At 45.8% G+C, this 20083-nt stretch overlaps 1 protein-coding gene across 11 annotated transcripts in view; it reads right to left on the bottom strand.

Annotated features, from left to right (window-relative positions):
• Positions 1-20083, bottom strand: part of FAM149A (family with sequence similarity 149 member A) — a 67164-nt gene that overhangs the window by 21211 nt on the left and 25870 nt on the right. For 8 of the 11 annotated variants that reach the window (XM_015139648.3, XM_078002549.1, XM_015139647.3 and 5 more), the window contains exons 2-5: positions 7392-7502; positions 6973-7105; positions 1731-1873; positions 326-451 (exon numbers count right to left, since the gene is read on the bottom strand). In XM_015139648.3, coding sequence (XP_014995134.3) covers positions 326-451; positions 1731-1873; positions 6973-7105; positions 7392-7502 — 513 coding nt within the window. Of the gene's footprint in view, positions 1-325; positions 452-1730; positions 1874-6972; positions 7106-7391; positions 7503-11857; positions 12179-12227; positions 12446-20083 lie in introns of those variants that run through there. The other 3 variants (XM_028848986.2, XM_078002551.1, XM_078002550.1) reach the window with 3 other exon arrangements.

The following is a 20083-nucleotide window of genomic DNA, read 5'->3' as shown; positions in this document are numbered from 1 at the left end:
TCCATCCCAGTGAGGCAGTTTCCATCCTGCACCCAGTCCACCTTTCGCAGCGTCTTTGGAACAAACGTGGAAGGTAACTACCACGTGTGAGCATGTGTGTTCCACATATACATACATTACACATCTCTCTATAGACACACACATACGCCTATCATCAATTCAGAATCAAGAGCTTCTTACAAAAACTGTTCTCTGTATCTGCCTTTCATCAGAATCTAAATTTCCAAACTAGGTGGAGCCCAGGCTTGTAGATGAGATAAACATTAAAAAGTATAACTAAAATACAGCTAACAATACTTCTTGAGAGTCACTCATGTGAACATACTCTCTGATGTTGCTGCTGCGTCCGCAGGCACTGAGCAGGGGTCTGTGGGCCGTGGAGGCAGCGGTGCTGCCCTGGAGATGCTGGACGCCTTCATCAGTGGGCAGGGTCAGCTGTCCTCCTAACACTCTGCAAGGTCAAAGAGAAGCTAGTAACATTTTTGATCAGACAAAGGGAAAAGGTTTGGGGATTTTAAAAGTAGGAAACAATGATTTTGAAGGCATGTGTATGATACGAAGCGTGTATGGGTATGTGGGAAGCATCACGCATCATAGAAGAAGCGTGACTTTGAGAGTTTAGGCCAGATTGTTCTTCCACTGGCTCAGTCTCAGGCAAGGTTCTCAGGCTAATTTCATTTGTTTGTCTTTCACTTGCAAAACAGGATAATAATGGTTACCTTGCAGGGTTGATGAACGGCTTAGAGATCATATATGACAGACTTAGGTGTCTAAGGCAACACTGGGCACATAGAAGCTCTCCATAGATACTAACTAATGCACAGTTAAACACAAACATAACAAGAAGAAAAACATATAAATATGCACACTTGGTTATGTACCTGGCAATCTTTTCTTTTCCCACCTTCCCTCCATTTCTATCAATAATGTAAGATAGCAGTGACAACAGTAAGACTGAGCTCCCAAATTTTTGGTGAGTGACCATCCCCAGAAAAGTGAATTTCCACAACTAGTATCTAGTGGACATATCATACTCTTTAGGGCAGGTGACTTATCAGGATTGAAAAGAAAAAAAAAGAAAAACTCTAGTTTGGTCAAGATTTCTGTAAAAGTTATCTCGTGAATGTAACCAGAAAATCCAGCCACATTTACACGAGTGTTCTAATTGATTCTCCCCAGATAGAATCTAGAGGAACTCAGGTAACTTTGCTAAACTGTCCTCCAGTACATTGGCTGAGTGACCGAAAGAAAAGCTTGCCTTCTTACCCCATCCATATTCTCCATCTTTGATATAAAAAGTAACACATACTCCTCCCTACGTTAGGAATGGGTGAGATGGGAAGACCCATCTATCCAGCCATTCCGCACATCATCACTGCCCGCCCTCGCTGTGTTCTGTGATGAAGACAGACACGTGCTGCTCACACACAGTGAATGTGAAGGTAAGAGGTGGCCTCCACCGTTCTTGCATTCATTGTATGTGTAATGCCCTTCTCAGGATGAGCCGAATTTGCTTCTTGCAAATTAAAAGGCACTTGGGTACTGGAATGTCTCAGTATTTCCTCAGACACCTTAAGAAGACAATGATCTCTCAGTGAAGGACCGTACTCTGCATCCATATTCCGACTGGGCAGGTGCTTTCAGACCAAATGTATTGATCATATCGAGGCAGGCCAGGGGTGGGCGCTTCGAAAACCCACCCCAGAGAACTTCCACCACCAAGGTCCCACCTCAGATGGAGGGATCTTCTTGTCCACTCCTCGCATTCGGCCAGCAGACTCTGGGTCTGAGGGTTCACTTTCTCCTCAAATAACATTTCCTCCACCTCCCAGAGTAACCGCTGCACTGTCTGTGCACTGGCTTCGTCAAACTCCTAAACAGAAATGCACATTTAGTTACGACCCTAAAAGTTACAGAAATGCGGGCTTCTGGATCAATGCTACTTATACATTTACCGTAACCCACCATGTAGGAGGGCACATGACATGGTAAAAAGGAGGTGGCTCTGCAGTCAGACACACCCGTGCTCCAGCTGTTACCTTTCAGAGAAATGCCATCTCACGCTGAGCCTCAGATTCTTTTACTGTTAAACAGAGAAAACTTCTACCACGGGAGTGATGAGACTCGAGAATTTGCATAGATACAGGTATAGGTGGAGGTGTTCACACTGCCATAGACATCAGCGTCGACACACAGACACACCCACAGCTGCATGTCCACACACACAGACACGCCTATATCTGTATGTCTGCACACATACAGACACGCCAACATCTATGTCTGCACAGACACGCCCACATCTGTATGTCTGCGCAGAAACGCCCACATCTGTATGTCTGCGCACACAGACACGTCCACATCTGCATGTCTGTGCACACACAGACACGCCCACATCTGTATGTCTGCGCACACACACGCCCACATCTGTATGTCTGCACAGACGCCCACATCTGTATGTCTGTGCAGACACGCCCACATCTGTATGTCTGCACAGACACGCCCACATCTGCATGTCTGCACACAGACACGCCCACATCTGTATGTCTGCACAGACACGCCCACATCTGTATGTTTGTGCACACACAGACACGCCCACATCTGCATGTCTGCATAGACACGCCCACATCTGTATGCGCACACAGACACACCCACATCTGCATGTCTGCACACAGACACGCCCACATCTGTACGTCTGTACACAGACACGCCCACATCTGTATGTCTGCACACACTCCCACATCTGTACGTCTGCACACACAGACACGCCCACATCTCTATGTCTGCACAGACACGCCCACATCTGTATGTCTGTGCACACAGACACGCCCACATCTATGTCTGCACAGACACGCCCACATCTGCGTGTCTGCGCAGACACGCCCACTTCTGTATGTCTGCACAGACACGCCCACATCTGCATGTCTGCACGCACACAGACACACCCACATCTGCATGTCTGCATGCACAGACACGCCCACATCTGCATGTCTGCACACAGACATGCCCACATCTGCATGTCTGCATGCACAGACACGCCCACATCTGCATGTCTGCACACAGACACACCCACATCTGCATGTCTGTGCACACAGACACGCCCACATCTGTATGTCTGTGCACACAGACACGCCCACATCTGTATGTCTGCATGCACATAGACACGCCCACATCTGCATGTCTAAACAGACACGCCCACATCTGTATGTCTGCACAGACACTCCCACATCTGCATGTCTGCACAGACACGCCCACATCTGCATGTCTGCGCACAGACACGCCCACATCTGTATGTCTGCACAAAGACATGCCCACATCTGCATGTCTGCACGCACACAGACACGCCCACATCTGCATGTCTGCACACAGACACGCCCACATCTGCATGTCTGCACAGACACGCCCACATCTGTATGTCTGCACAGACATGCCCACATCTGTATGTCTGCACACAGACACGCCCACATCTGTATGTCTGCACACAGACACGCCCACATCTGTATGTCTGCATGCACAGACACGCCCACATCTGCATGTCTGCACACAGACATGCCCACATCTGCATGTCTGCATGCACAGACACGCCCACATCTGCATGTCTGCACACAGACACGCCCACATCTGCATGTCTGTGCAGACACGCCCACATCTGTATGTCTGTGCACACAGACACGCCCACATCTGTATGTCTGCATGCACATAGACACGCCCACATCTGCATGTCTAAACAGACACGCCCACATCTGTATGTCTGCACAGACACTCCCACATCTGCATGTCTGCACAGACACGCCCACATCTGCATGTCTGCGCACAGACACGCCCACATCTGTATGTCTGCACAAAGACATGCCCACATCTGCATGTCTGCACGCACACAGACACGCCCACATCTGCATGTCTGCACACAGACACGCCCACATCTGCATGTCTGCACAGACACGCCTACATCTGCATGTCTGCATGCACACAGACACGCCCACATCTGTATGTCTGCACAGACGCCCACATCTGCATTTCTGCATGCACACAGACACGCCCACATCTGTGTCTGTGCACACAGACACGCCGACATCTGCATGTCTGCATGCACACAGACACGCCCACATCTGTATGTCTGCACACAGACACGCCCACATCTGCATGTCTGCACAGACACGCCCACATCTGCATGTCTGCACAGACACGCCCACATCTGTATGTCTGCACACAGACACGCCCACATTTGTATGTCTGCGCACAGACACGCCCACATCTGTATGTCTGCACGCACACAGACACGCCCACATCTGTATGTCTGTGCACACACAGACACGCCCACATCTGTATGTCTGCACACACTCCCACATCTGTATGTCTGCACACAGACACGCCCACATCTGTATGTCTTCACAGACACGCCCACATCTGCATGTCTTCACAGACACGCCCACATCTGTATGTCTGCACAGACACGCCCACATCTGTATGTCTGCACACAGACACGCCCACATCTGTATGTCTGCGCACAGACACGCCCACATCTGTATGTCTGCACGGACACAGACACGCCCACATCTGTATGTCTGCACGCACACAGACACGCCCACATCTGTATGTCTGTGCACACACAGACACGCCCACATCTGTATGTCTGCACAGACACGCCCACATCTGTATGTCTGCACAGACATGCCCACATCTGTATGTCTGCACACAGACACGCCCACATCTGTATGTCTGCACACAGACACGCCCACATCTGTATGTCTGCACACATGCCCACATCTGTATGTCTGCGCATATATGCAGCCACTTGTCCCTCACAGAGCCTGACACACCTAAGCACATCTGCAAAATACAAGATTTTTTTTTTCTTCGGGTGATACCACAGAAAAGAAAATTACTTTTGTAGAAAAGGCCATTAACCTCCTTCAATGAATGAACTGGGAAAATTTTTTTAAAAATCCTCAGTTATCCTAAGAAGTGTGGTCATTAGGGTGAGGCCCAAGTATTAATTTTTCCTCTGGCCTTAGGAGATTCTTACACTTGGCTGCAGTGAATCAGAGATGAGAAAACCTCTCAGCCTTCCTAGACGGTCTCATTTGGGAGGCAACTCTCCTGAAACTCTCAGAGCCAAGGCAGGATCCCCGCCACATGGTTTTCTAGGAGCGCCAGAATTTTCACAGTCCCCAGGGCAAAGAGTGTATTCAGTCACACGTGTCCCCAGATGGTCAGTCCAGGTTGATTTTCATAGAATGCTATTTGTTATTTTCTGCATTAGCTCCTCTCTCAAATTGATAATAAACCAGATTCCCAGATTACAGGGGAGTTGAATTATTTCTTTTAAAATACAAAGAAAAGGAAAACTAATAATAATATTTATCTCCCAGGAGGAGACTGGGTGGCTGGGGCATGGGAGAGGGCTCACTTTCATTTCTCTATCTTTTGCATTCCGTTGCTTTTGCAAATATTTCCCATCGAAAAGTAAATACATTCTTAAAAATTAAAATGAAAAGCAATTATAGGGTCTGGAGTATTTTTAATTCTATAAATGGAAGTTATACGGATTTCCCTGGTAATTCCATTAAATGTTATACTAAAAGAATCCTAGAACTTGGACAGAGTAAAGCAGTGGCGTTCAGCCTTCTACCAAGGAAGCCGGGCTTGAGCGGCGGCGGTGAGTGGGCGTAAGGCTGGGGAAGGAGGCAGCTGCCCCTAAGTAAGGGAGGTGCCTGCGTGTAAAGTCCTCCTAGCAGTGCTGAGCTGAGTCCCTTCCAGACTCCCTCTGCTGCCCGCTCCCCTGAGAATCTCGGCTGTACAGCTGCGGACAGAAGCGGATTCACGTGTGCGGTGGGAGTGGGGAACCGCTTTTAAAGAAAGCAAAGAGGCCGGGCGCGGTGGCTCACACCTGTAATCCCAACAACTTTGGAGTCTGAGGCGGGCGGATCACGAGGTCAGGAGTTCGAAACCAGCCTGGCCAATATGGTGAAACACCATCTCTACTAAAAATACAAAAAGTAGCTGGGCGTGGTGGTGCGCCCTGTAATCCCAGCTACAGGGGAGGCTGAGACAGGAGAATTGCCCGGACCTCGTAGGCGGAGGTTGCAGTGAGCCGAGATTGCGGCACTGCACTCCAGCTTGGGGGACAGAGCAAGACTCTGTCTTAAAAAAAAGAAAGAGAGAGGGGGAGAGAGAGAGAGAAGGGGGGGAGGGGGGGAGAGAGAGAGAAGGGGGGGAGAGAGAGAGAAGGGGGGGAGAGAGAGAGAAGGGGGGGAGAGAGAGAGAAGGGGGGGAGAGAGAGAGAAGGGGGGGGAGAGAGAGAGAGAAAGAGAAAGAAAAAAAACCCACCAGCATAAACGAGGTAAAAGAGAACACCCAAGGTGCTGCAGCCAGGTGGGCCTCACAAAAGGAGGGCTGTGTCCCGGGATCCTCAGAGACCCCTGGAGGGAGGAGGAGGGAGGAGACTGTGGAGCCACCGAGCTCCTGAGCAAGCTGGAGCCGTGGAAGCAGCGCTCACCCAGCCAGAATCCCAGGCTCACACAGGCAAAAGCGGTTCAGAGGCAACAGCTCCCCCAGGGATAGGAGGCGACAGTGAAATATCCCACTGGGAATCCTGGCGGGGAGTTCTCTAATCACAGTGGGCTGTCACAGCTTTCACTTTTCCAACATTGTTTTCCTCTTCAAGTCCTGAATTTCCGGCCATGGATACCACCAAGAAGGCACCGGGAGCACACACCGGGAGAGCCGGCTGCAGGGTGGAAACGAGAACACTGCGGGCGCTGAGACGGGGCCAGGAGGTCATGAGGGAGTTTCACTTTTCTCCACAGTTCCTGATCTATTACTTTCACATGTAACATGTACATGCTTTAACATGTATGTATGCAATAGGTCATGCTTTTATAATTAGTAAAAAAAAAAAAATTTGAATATAAGGAAGCAATTCTTCACTATACACTGTAATTACAAGATTATCCAGAATATTCTGAGACATACGTCATCTCTCCAGGAATAAATGGAGCCCCTCTCCGTGGACGAGCCGGTGGTGGAGCTCTGCGTGGCCGACCCAGACCAAGAGGTGTGGGCTCCCGTGGGTGTGCGGCTTCCGCTGGAGGAAAAGGACGATTCGCTGCAGGAATGAACACGGGCAAAAAAATCACATTTGCTGGAAGGGCTTGGACGGCTAAGTGGCTTCACTTCTCTGAGCCTGCTTCCTCTTTCACTAAATAAATTTATTAATTTCACAGTATACTAATTTTGAAATATTTTTACAGTGTGGTGTTTACACTAGGTTAAAAATAAAACTGCATCTCACTTTTAGAAATTCATGGCCAGTCACTAATTTCCTTTCCCACATTTGTTACGGGCATTTTGTGATTCTGTAATCTGAAGCAATGAACAAGGTGAATTCTTACCAGGCATATTTATCAATGGCTTTCTGCACATTTCTTGTAAAATGTGTAGGTAAAGGATCTTTGCTTCTCACAGTATAACTGTGCCTTCTAGGCCCTTCTGACAGTCCTCTTCTGGAAATAAAAGAAAACATGAAAACTCTCCCTAATGTAATAATATAGTTTTATTCATTAAGACTTTTAAAATTTCCTTTTTGTATAAAGTTGCTCCCCTTCTTCTGCCACATCCCTCCAAACTCACCTGTGCATAAGCGTGCGTGTGCACACACACACACACACCCCCCACACATCCTCAAGAAACTGAGACTTAGGACCTTATCATTTTTATTTTTCTTAAAGTCAAGGTTGCCATTAACCTACATGCACCTTTATGTGAACTGAAGACAACATCAACTTTTTGTGACTTAGCCAGAGAAGTAAAAGTTGCCCCAAACAGTTCGCACTATTTCAGGGATGTCAGGCCCCAGCTGTCCCTTGACCAGGCCCCTTATACTTACAAAACTCAACCAGCCCTCCAGTAAAAAATCATTAATCCCATATTAAGAAGCATCAAATTCTTTAGACTCACTTAGAAGCCACACAGACATCTAACTCGCTTTAATTTAGCATTGCTGTTTGTGGGTATAATGAGTTTTCAAGAGTTAGAAAACATTAAAATTTAATGAAGAACTAAAACAGAAGAAATATCTAGATGTTAAATACACTATTAAGCCTAACTGGTGTAGCACAGTTCCTGTTAATCATTGAAATGTCCTTTCAATGAACCACTTAAAACATTTACTTCCTCTATAGTCAAAATATCTTCCTGATGTTTAATAATCAACAACTTCTGTTTTTCAATACAAATCTTATTTTTCTTTATAAATAAAACACATATTAACATAAAATACGGTAGTGAATTAGGAAAAACTTCAACTTTCAGTATTTCTAATAAGGACACCACGGTAGCATGCATTTTTAAAAAGTTTGCTCTTGCTTCCAATTATAAGGCTACCTAATTGACCTCAGCTCACTGCAACCTCCGCCTCCTGGGTTCAAGCAATTCTCCTGTCTCAGCCTCCTGAGTAGCTGGGATTACACGCGCCTGCCACCACACCCAGCTAATTTTTGTATTTTTAGTAGAGACAGGGTTTCACCATGTTAGCCAAACTGGTCTTGAAATCCTAACCTCAAGTGATCTGCCCACCTCAGCCTCCCAAAGTGCTGGGATTACAGGCGTGAGCCACCATACCCAGCCAACAAAGGGAATTTTTAAAACAAATTAATTACCATGTACAGATTAGCAAGAACATCTACCTTCCACAGATATGTCTCGTGCGAGAGAGAATAACAGAATTATATGATTTTTTTTTTTTTTTTTTTTTTTTTTTGAGACGGAGTCTTGCTCTGTCACCCAGGCTGGAGTACAGTGGCGCAGTCTCAGCTCACTGCAAGCTCCACCTCCCAGGTTCACGCCATTCTCCTGCCTCAATCTCCCAAGTAGCTGGGACTACAGGCGCCTGCCACCACGCCTGGCTAATATTTGTATTTTTAGTAGAGACGGGGTTTCACTGTGTTAGCGAGGATGGTCTCGATCTCTTGACCTCGTGATCCACCCGCCTCAGCCTCCCAAAGTGCTGGGATTACAGGCGTGAGCCACTGCGCCCAGCCGAATTATATGATTTTTTTTTTTCTTCTCTTTGTTGCTTATGTATCTTACGGACAACCAGGTAACTCCGAGGACAAAGGTGTTAAAGGGCCCCAGAGAAAAGAATGAAGGACATGCTTTAGGCTGACAAACTGCTTTACCTTTAGCTCTCTTCAGTTGCTTTCAAGCCATTAATTATTTCTTGTTTACGTGTGACTCAATAACTTTTTACGTAAATATACAAATACTAATGACAGAAAATAACAACTAAAAATTACATCAAATAGATTTGTTTTGAACACTAAAAAAAACATACTGGTATATGAGTTAATATATGACTGAGAAATAATTTAAAAACCCAGCATAATGAATTAACTAAAACATTGTTCTTTTATGATACATATCTACAGAATAATAATAGGGGGTTCAAATTTGCTCTGCCACTGAGGCTTCAGGCAAGTTACTTTTCCTCTCCTGAATTCAGTGTCCACATCTGTAGATAAAGTATATGAAGTGTCTAATCAGTGCTAGATAAATCAGGTTTACCTGCTCACTGCTATTATTATGTTATTATTATTATTTGATACAGGGTCTTGCTCTGCTCCACAGGCTAGAGTGCAGTGGCAGGATCACAGCTCACTGTAATCTCGACCTCCGGGCCTCAAGCTATCCTCCCACCTTCAGCCTCCCTAGTAGCTAGGACTACAGGTGTCTACCATCATGCTTGGCTAACTTTTTAATGTTTTGTAGAGATGGGGGTCTCACTATATTTCCCAGGCTGGTCTTGAACTCTTGGGCTCAAGTGATCCTCCTGCCTTGGCCTCCAAAACTGCTGGGACTACAGGCATGAGCCACTGCACCTGTCCTCTCACTGCTATTATCATCATCACATGCTATTCTATGAAGATGCTGTGTTCTTGTTTCTTTGGACCTCCCATAGCATTTTGTATTATATAGATCTTTTCACATTTTAACCTTTTGTTGTGACCTTGACACCTTATTCATCTTTTAATCTAAGTACCTGAAATAACACTCATCACACAAAAAATGCCCTCTGTTGAAAGAATTAACAGGCAAAGATGAAATTAGCAACTCAAATGCAGAACTCATTTCACTATAGAATTACTCTGAATGTTTATGCCTGAAACATAGGATTACACTGTGACCTGACATGAAAATATTCCCCAAATTCAAGACATTATTGGATAACGTTTTACTCGTTAAAAAGTCACAGCTCTTCTTTGAGCAGCTGATGTTCCCCCGAACAGTTTTCACCTCCAAATGGAGCGTCTGCTCTGCTCAAGACCACCTGTCCCGCTTCGAGCTCCTCCTCCGCCTTTTGTGCAACTTCAAAGCCAAATTCAGAAAGGGACGCATGCGAGTTTGTTTCAATGAATAATTTCTTCCTCTAAGAAATTCACTCTTTTTCAGGGGAAAAGGTGGAAGGTCTTTTCAAATTAAGAAAATTATTTACAAAACAGAGGAACTCATGTCTCTTCACATCACACCATATCCTTTCCAGGACCAGGCTTCCCACTGTGTTGGATGCAGAGCTGAGGCCAGGAGGTCTCGGGATGCAGGGCAGAAGGAAATGGGAAGCTGGGTAACAGTTACACCAGTTAGTATGAATTAGATGCCTTAAAACTCCTCTACTCGACTCCATTTACCCTTTTTTCTTCTCTGCCCTTCCCCTCCGTGTCTCCTTTCGAGCAATTGCTTGAGCTTCAGAGTTCAGTGTAATAACATACAAACTTGACCACACAATTCACAAAAAAATTAGGTGAACAGGAATTTAAGTCCATAACTCAATGATTGCCCAAGAGCACAAAGAAGACAGGGACGGGCTTTCTCCGAGGACCCCGGCCACTGACCAGCCTGTCTCTCTGGGACCACAAGTTACTAACATCATGAATTAACAGCAGAGACTAAAAAATCCCTTTCTTTTCTTTTTCTTATTTTTTTTTTTTCTTTCACATCTTGTTTTGGTTCTTTGGTTTCTCTGTTCTCTAACCAAGGATTGTACTGGTCCTTCATGCATAACATTGAACCTCTTTAATCCCCATAAACTATGGACTAGTTATATATGCTACACAGTCTAAGAAAGTGTACACAACTTACAGGATGCATCCTGCAAGTGTTTTAAAACTTGAATGTGGTGGCATGCCTATGAAGCCTCTATACATACACATGCAAGTTCTACACTAGTTCCTGTCCATACTGATTACATAGAGCAAGGCTGATGCTTTGGGGACAGGTCTTCGTAGGGTGGACTGAAGTGCAGTCACTACACTAGATTGCACTCATTCGCTGGTGCACGGAGCTAAGGGTGAGTTCCAATCTCCATGACTCAATTCCAGCTGTCAGGGAAATAACCATCTGGAGTTACTTTTGTAGGTTGCTTCTTGACAGCCCACAAACCTCTGCCACACTGCTTTGCAGAAACTCTAATGTCAGTGACAGCAGCTTTCAAAATTGTCTATTCCTAGTTGACAGGACTGTCTGACATAAGCACTGCACTCTGAACAGGTTAAAATGCAGGCTGGTTGTCAGGACGGGGTGGCACACAGGGGCACTCCAGGGTGGCCATGGGAAGCCGCTGCTCAACATGGAGCACTCACACCGCCCTGACCCAAGACCCGCAAGTCCCAGGAGCGACCGCGGTGACGGAGGAGTCCCTTTGGCTGGGAACACTTCTCCGCGTGAGCCATGCCCGGGGCAGGCCTGACGCTTCCCGAGCGCCGGCAGGGAAGCCCGGGCCAGACGCAGCCCGAGGGCAGAGAACACCGCGCACATCGCCCGCAGAGCGGCCAGAAGGCGAGCCCCGCTGCCGGATGAGACTCACCCGATCACGATCAGCCCCGGGCCTGTGCTCGCGGCCCCCGCGCCGGGCTCCGCGCTAGGCTCGGGCACGGTCAGGCAGAGGCACCGCGCGCGGGCCCCACGCGGACAGCTGGTCCCGCGACCCCGCCACCGCCGCAACCCCGGGGCCGGGGCTCCCCGCTCGCCCGCGCCCGCGCCCGCCGCGCCGCCGGCCCAGCTCAGGCGGCCCGGGCGCGCCCGGGGTCCGCGAGGCTCGCGCGCCCCTTCCCTCTCCAGATCCTCCGCCCAGCCCGCGCTGGCGCCGCCTCCCCTCCTCCTCCCTGCGCTGCGCCCTCGCCCGCCCGCTAATCCCGGCCGCGCCTGCCCATCCCGGCTCTCGGCCCCGCGCCGACCTCCAGGAAAGCGCGCCTTCCCCGCTCCCTGCCGGGCCGGGTCACTCCTCCGCGCACCGCACGGCCTCCCTACCCCTTCCCGGGTCTCCGGGGCCGGGGGCTGTGCAGACTGGTGCTGGCTGCCCTTCCCTCTTCCGAATCGGATTTTAATTCACCAGAAGAATGCGGAAAACCACTGGCCCATCTCGCCTATCCCCGCCCCATCAAAGGGTGCGGACACTGGGCGGGGGTGGGGAGTGGACAAATGAGGTTTGAAAGCTGAAGCCCCGGATCTAGTCCATGCGAGAACCATTACTCCATCAACAGGAACGCTAGATCTAAGCATGCATAATAAGGCGTGGGCCCTTCCACGTCTGTCCTGCCGGCTCACACAACCCGGTGCATTTCCTGCACACCCAGAGCATGCCTGCCGCTTGCGTTAACATGTGCTCGTTTCAGTGTTGGAAGCCCAGGATTATACCAGGAGCAGAGCAGCTGGATTCTCTCCTGTGAGCTGGTGAAACTGCTAAACCGTCATTTTCATTTGCTAAGGGAAGTAGGGATGAGGACCGCGGAGGTGAACTACATTTTCCAACCTGAGTGTCAGAGGGTGGCCACTGCACGAGGCATGCCTTTCCCACGACAGGGATTTTAGTAATGACAGTTAGTGCACTGGGTGCCGCTGGTACAACACTCATCCTCCTCCTGCCATAGCCAGTCTCTTTTGAGAGCTGAGGCCGTCTAAGTTTCAACAGGTACAAACGATTGCTCCTGCCCAGCATCCTGCACTTACAGAGGTAAACCACGTCTTTCTGAGTTTTTAGTAAAAAGCCCAGTTTATTTCTGATGGACCACCCTAGCACGGTGACAAGAAATCACTACCAATAACAAAAACATTAGTCTGGCCAGGGTGGCTCACGCCTGTAATCCCAGCACTTTGGAAGGCTGAGGTGGGTGGATCACTTGAGATCAGGAGTTCAAGACCAGCCTGGCCAACATGGTGAAACCTGTCTCTACCAAAAATACAAAAATTAGCTGGGTGTGGTGGGGCGTGCCTATAGTCCCAGCTACTCAGGAGGCCGAGGCACGAGAATCACTTCAACCTGGGAGGCAGAGATCGCCCCACTGCACTCCAGGCTGGGCAACAGAGGGAGCCTCTGTCTCAAAAAAACAAACAAAAACAAAATAGTAATCCATTGTTGAACTAAGGACACTGGGATCCTCCCCACTTTTGTAAAAGTGGTAAGTGGTTATAAATTATAAAATTAATGACATTTTAAATCCTGATACATGTATATATGTATATATGTGATATGTGCATATGTGTATCCATATCTATCAGGAAAACTGACGGTATCTTAAGTCCACACAGACCTGCTGGTGTTATTTATATTGCCAGGGGCGGGAGGATGGACATGCCAAGGAAACAAAAGAAAGGAGCCTGGTGTGATGGCTCCCACCTGTAACCGCAGTGTTTTGAGAGGCCAAGATGGGAGGATCACTAGAGCCCAGGAGTTCAAGACCAGCCTGGGCAAGAGAGCAAGACTGTCTCAAAAAAAAAAAAGAAAAAAAGTAAAAATCGAACACAAAGTCATTTAAGATCCAAACATATGCTAACTGCTTTTACTTTTATGTATTTTACATATATTCTTACACATATTATTTTACATGTATTATTTAACACCCATAGTAGGTAGACACTATTATAATTTTGTTGATAAAAATACTGATGACAGAGACCTTAAGTAACATGTTCGAGGTCACACAGCTAGGATGTATGTGAATGTGTCCCAGGTATCTGTCACCCCGTAACAAACTACCCCCAAACGTAGATTAAATCAGCAGTCATGTTGTTATGCTCATAATCCACAGAAGTCAGGAATTCCGGCAGGTTGAGTGTTTCTTCCGCTCCATGTGGGGTCGCTCAGTGGCATACAGGTGGAGGGTGGTCTGGTCTGGAGGCTCTAAGAAGGCTTCACTCACGTGTCTACACCATGCAGTGAGTGGTGGCTGGAAGCCTGGGCTCTGTTGAGCCCTCTCTCATGCAGCCTCAACACTTCTCTGAGTGGTCCCTCCAGTGAGGTCGTCAGAATTTCTACTGGTGGCTTAGGGCTCCAAGAAAGCAAGGCAGAAGCCGTCAGCTCTATTCAAGGCTGCAACTGGCAGTGTCACCTCCACTGTACTCCATAGTCAAAGCAGTCCCAGAATGAAAGAGTTGGAAAATAGACCCCTGCTCTCAATGGGAAGAACCTACAGCCCTCTTTAATCTGCCATAACCCTCCTCTGGCCACAGGCCATTTACACGTGTATGACACACTCAGCTCTTTCAAGATGCTCAGAAGTTTCATCATCTAAAGCATGTCCACGTGCAGATGAGGCTTCTTCTTGGGGTATGTCCCTTACATCTGAAGACCTGCGAACTAAAGAGACAAGGCAGCAGCCTTCTCCACACCCAACCGACAATGGTGAGACAGAGCCAGGACAGCCCCAATGGGCACCTGTCCAACAGGAGAGGTGGCGGAGTCAGGCAACAGCCACTGCGGGTTCCAGCAGGCTCCTGCTGCCTTGCCTTGAGAAGGACTCGCTTCTGCTCCCGACCTTCTCGCCAGCCCTTAGCTCTGTCCTGTGGGCTCTTACTTCTTCCCTCCAAGACTTCCTCAGGGAAAAGAAATGGCCTAGGTTTACAACTGAGTAGCCTCTCAGCCTGCTTTCTTCCAGGGAAGGCTGGGGAAGGGGGTCCAAAAGTCTGTGCCTCTTTTAGTTCAAGCCAGTGGCGCTTCCATCACTCTGCCAATGTGGTTATCTTATGAACCTTGTGGGTTTCTTTGAATTTTATCAGAGTTCACCCCATCCATTAGTCACAAATCACACTGACCTTCCTGATATGGGCCCTTGATCCACCTCTGAGACTGCCAGGGGACAATTCTCTTTATGATTTTTTAAAGCCCTATTGTTTATCTTGGGGATCTATGAGATACCCCTAAATCTGATGTCTTAATAAGCCAAACCTTTGATTTCACATTTGCCCCTGCCTAGGATTTGATTTTTGCACAAAGGCCATTTTTCAGTTTTGCCCAGAGAGATTGTGATGGTCAAAGTTGCACAAACCCAGCAAGTCTTGACTTATATTTCCTACGACTTCTGTTCAAAACCTAAACAGTTCCTTAATTCATTTGTCTCTTCTCTCAAATTTCAAAACCTAAAGCTAAGTTGCTTAAGATTAAAGTGATAAAATCTTCACGTTGGATTGGTTTAGACCACCACTGTCCAGTAGAAATACAATGTGAATACGTACAATTTTAAATTTTCTAGTATCCACATTTATAAAGTGAAAGAAACAGGTACAATTTTAATGATATATTTTATTTACTCTAATATAAAATATTATCATTTCAACATGTAATCAGTATAAAAATTAGTAATTAGATATTTTTAAATTTTTTGTACTGAGTTTTGAAATCCTGTGTGTAGTTTACACTGATAACATATTTCATGCATCCAACAAGGTCTAATATCCAGTATCTATAAGGAACTTAAAAACATATTTGCAAGAAAAAAACAACCCCATAAACAAGTGGGCAAATGACATAAACAGGCACTTTTCAAAAGAAGACATACATGTGGCCAACAATCATATAAAACAAAGTTCAACATCACTTATCATTAGAGAAACGCAAATCAAAGCCACAATGAGATATCATCTCACATTAGTTAGAATGGCTATTCTTAAAAAGTCAAAAATAACAGATGCTGGCAAGTTGGATCAGAACTACTTCACTGGTTCTCCTGGATCTCCAACTTGGCCATTCACCGTGAAGGCCTTGTGACTTGTCAGCCTCCATAATCAATGAGCTAAGTCCTTGTAATAAATCTCTTTATACAGATATATATAAATATAGATGTAGACATGTATCTCCTATTGCTTCTGTTTCTCTGGAGAACCTAATACAGTGTTACCTGTACTTAGTCCATATGATTTTCCATCTTTCACTGATTACTTGAACCCTAATTGAGAATTGAAAAGTACATAACTATTTCTATCTTATTGTTTAAGTGTTTTACATTTTAATGCCAGGGGCCCTGGGATCAGTAATTATAGTCATTAAATGGGAAAACTCAATTCCTGAAATAATAGGATCTGCCTTAGCCTACTTTGGCAAATTCATTAGGATAAAATAAAATGGTATAGGCCGGGCACAGTGGCTCAGCACTTTGGGACGCCAAAGTGGGAGGATCTCTTGAGCTCAGGAGTTCAAGACAAGCCTGGGCAACATAATGAGACTTTGTTTCTACAAAAAAAATAAAAATAAAAATAAGCTGGGTGTGTTCACACGGATCTGTAGTCCCAGCTACTTGGGAGGCTGAAGTGGGGGGATCACTTAGAGCCCAGGAGATGGAGGCTGCAGTAAGCTGTGATTAAACCACTGTAGTCCAGCCTGGGTGACAAAGCAAGACACTGTCTCAAAAAATAAAAATAAAAAGTGGTGTATGTGATTATGTGATCACCCTCTGAAAATATTTAATTAGTAATATAAGATATAAAATTATTCCAAAAATTATAAGTAACATTTAACTCCTCTAAAAATTGACCTGATTTCACATGCTCGCTCTGTCTTGCCCTAGCCATGCAATGCTGAGCTGATAACTTACTGCTTTGAGCAGAAATTAGCTAAAACAAGGCTAATATTAGTCTTTCTTGTAGAGTTGTGTGAATTAGACACAAATTTTGGAAAGTGCATATAGATACATAATAAATTGTAAATTATTCCATTTTTCAGCATTTAAAGCATTGATTGGAAAGTGCATATAGATACATAACGAATTGTAAATAATTCCTTTTTTCAGCATTTAAAGCATTGAGTTACTTAAAGTAAATTTTTTTTAAGTTAGAGTATGAACCAGTTCATTTTAATATTATGCACTATGACATACAAAAGTTACATATAACCTTTGACATTTATCCAGTACAAGCAGTCCTGGCTTCACATGGGTATCATGTAAACGGAAACTTCTTCATATCAGAACTGTGTCCTTGCTTTGCAAATACATACATGTACAGACAACTATGTCATCTCTCTATACCACAGAGCTGTCTCCAGTAGCAATGAGCATCTCCAGTGCCTAGATCTTAGTCCCTAACACTGTCCTAGTCCATTTGGGCTGCTATCGCAAAATACCATAGACTGGGTGATTTATCAACAATAAAAATGTATTAGGTTGATGCAAAAGTAACTGCGGTTTTTGCCATGACCTGTTTCCCACAGGTCTGAAGGCTGGGAAGTCCCAGCACAAGGTGGCAGCAGAGTCAGTGTCTGGTGCCGGCTCCATGCTTCCTAGATGGTGCCTTCCAGCTGAGTCTTCACATGACCACAAGGGTGAAGAAGCGCCCAGGGCCTCTTTTATAGGGGCACAGATCCCGTTCAGAGGGCTTTGCAATCAGGACCTAATCGCCTCCTAGAGGCCCCACCTTTAGTACCAGTTCATTGGAGATAGGTTTCAACCTAGGAATTTTGGGGGTTACAAACATTCAGACCACAGCAAATACCGTTCCCCAACAGAGGGACCAGGGCTCCTTGGAGAAGTGGCCGATCTGGAGGCTGAGGCAGGGAAATATAAAATGGACCTGGAGCATTTCCTGCCAGACGGTAGGAAAGCACTCAAAAAACAAAAACAAAAACAACGCAAGAATGAGAGCATGTCACAGGAGCCAACCTGAAAGAGCCCCAAATGGCTAAAGCTGGAACGACCTAAGTACCAAATAAATCATGTGCTATCGGATTATAACTAAAGTACAAAATACATTTCCATGAGCCCATATTGACAGAAATAAGCAAATAAATAAATGGGGAGAAGAGGTGAATTTCCCGCAGAAGAACTTTCCCCAGTGGTGTGCGTCTCCCCTTCCAGGAGGCTGGTGTCATACCTTCTCCTCCCAACTGGAGTGGGGCTTGACTCCAAGAGTGCAGTGTGGAAATGGGGGGTGACTTCCCAGGGGAGCAACCTGACAAGCACTCCTGGAGTCAGATGGTCAAGGCTGGCACCACCTGTGATGACACGCGCCCTTGCGTGTTGACACGCGCCCTTGCGATGAGGCGATGAGAACGGCACTTCCCTTATGTGGCCTTCCTCCCCAAACCCATACCCCCAGTCTCACCATGATAAAAACACAAGGCGAACCCCAGTGGAATGGCCTTCTACAAAACACACAACCAGTACTCCCCTAAACTGTCGTGGTCATCAAAACAAGAAAGTCTGAGAAACTGTCTCGGACCAGAGGACGCTGAGGAGACGTGACAACTCCGTGTAATGGCAAGTGGACCCTGGAGGAGAGGAACGGCACTGGGGAAAACTGGTGGTGACGGTTAATAGTAGTTTAGTGGACTCTGCGTGAAGCAGATGACCCTCCATCACGTGGGTGGACCTCATCCAATCTCTGCAATCCTCTGCTTCACTATCTGCAAATTCACCTCTTTGCTAAAATATAATTGTAACCCCCAAAATAATGTCACCTCTGCAGATTTTGGACTTACCAAGCCTCCACAATCACGTAAGCCAATTTTTAAAAAATCTCTCTCCCTCTTCACACACGCAAACGCACACACACACACATACTCACTCATCAACTCATCCTGTCTGATCTGCTTCTCTGAAAAACCCTGACAGTACTCTGGTGAAATGAGAATAAATGTGGAGTTTAGTTAATGGTCACAGATTGATACCGGTTCATCAGTTGTGGCATCTGTACCAGAATAATAGGGATCTGCTTTTCTGTAAATCTAACACGCTCTAAATAAATAATAAAAAGTCTGTTTTAAAAATGCTTGCATTAACCTCCTCTATACATTTAAATATATTTTACAAGTTAATAACTTGCTTCAGAGAAGACTAATAAAACAATAGCATGTTTTATTATTTTAATTGGAAGAGTATAAAAATCTTAGAAAGTGCTAAGGAAACTATGAAGTCCACAGCTTACATAAAATTATAGAAAAATATAGATGATTAATGTTTAAAAATTACCTCAGTGGTGATATTTATAAGTACATTGTTTTAAATTGGTCCAGGAAATTGCAATAAATAAATATGATATTAAATGATAACAGAATTTTTCTTTTATGAGAATGTTCTAGGAATAGCCTATGTAAACCAAGATACAGCTCTAGATGGGGACTGAAAGGCTGCATGCAATATTGAAATGTTGGCATGTAATACTGCCAGAAAGCCACCAGAGGTCAACATTTCCCCGCTTTCATCACTATTATTAAAAAAAAAAAAAAAAAAAAAAAAAAAAAATCCTTGCCCAGTTTTTAATACTTTATGGGTCTTTTTTTTTTCTCAAGATTTAGGGTTTGCTGAATTTTCATTCCAGAATAAAGGAGGAATCCTGTTTAAATCAGAAGTCGCCGTTTCAGTGAACAGGAGCTGGTGCGCGCAGCCAACAGAAAGTGCCATGATATGAAGGAACATAAGGCATAGGGGATGCTTTTGCTCTGACAAGCACTTAGACCAGAGACCAATGCACCTCACTCGCAAACCTCACAACCACCACATGAACAAAACCTTCAGCCACCTGAAAGGTAGCTACCCTTTTATACAGAAAAAAAAAAAACCAAGAGGGTCAGCAACATACAGTAAACTCCCAAAGGTACATGGCTTTATCCAGATCAGTCCAGTCTGGCTTTAGAAGTTTAGCTTTCAAAGATTCATCTCAAATCCAATTTGCTGATTTCTGTTGAAGTTCCTTTCATTATTGGTCTATTTTAAACCAACAAATACGTTCTACCATAGTATCCACTAACATTTCTTGAATATGTACCACATGCCAGGCCCTGTTTTAAGCACTTGAGAGACAGAGAGAGAAATCGATCAATCAGTGT

The sequence above is a fragment of the Macaca mulatta genome, chromosome 5 (assembly GCF_049350105.2).
Source record: "Macaca mulatta isolate MMU2019108-1 chromosome 5, T2T-MMU8v2.0, whole genome shotgun sequence".
Taxonomy (NCBI): domain Eukaryota; kingdom Metazoa; phylum Chordata; class Mammalia; order Primates; family Cercopithecidae; genus Macaca; species Macaca mulatta.
This window is presented reverse-complemented; position numbering and strand designations above follow the sequence as displayed.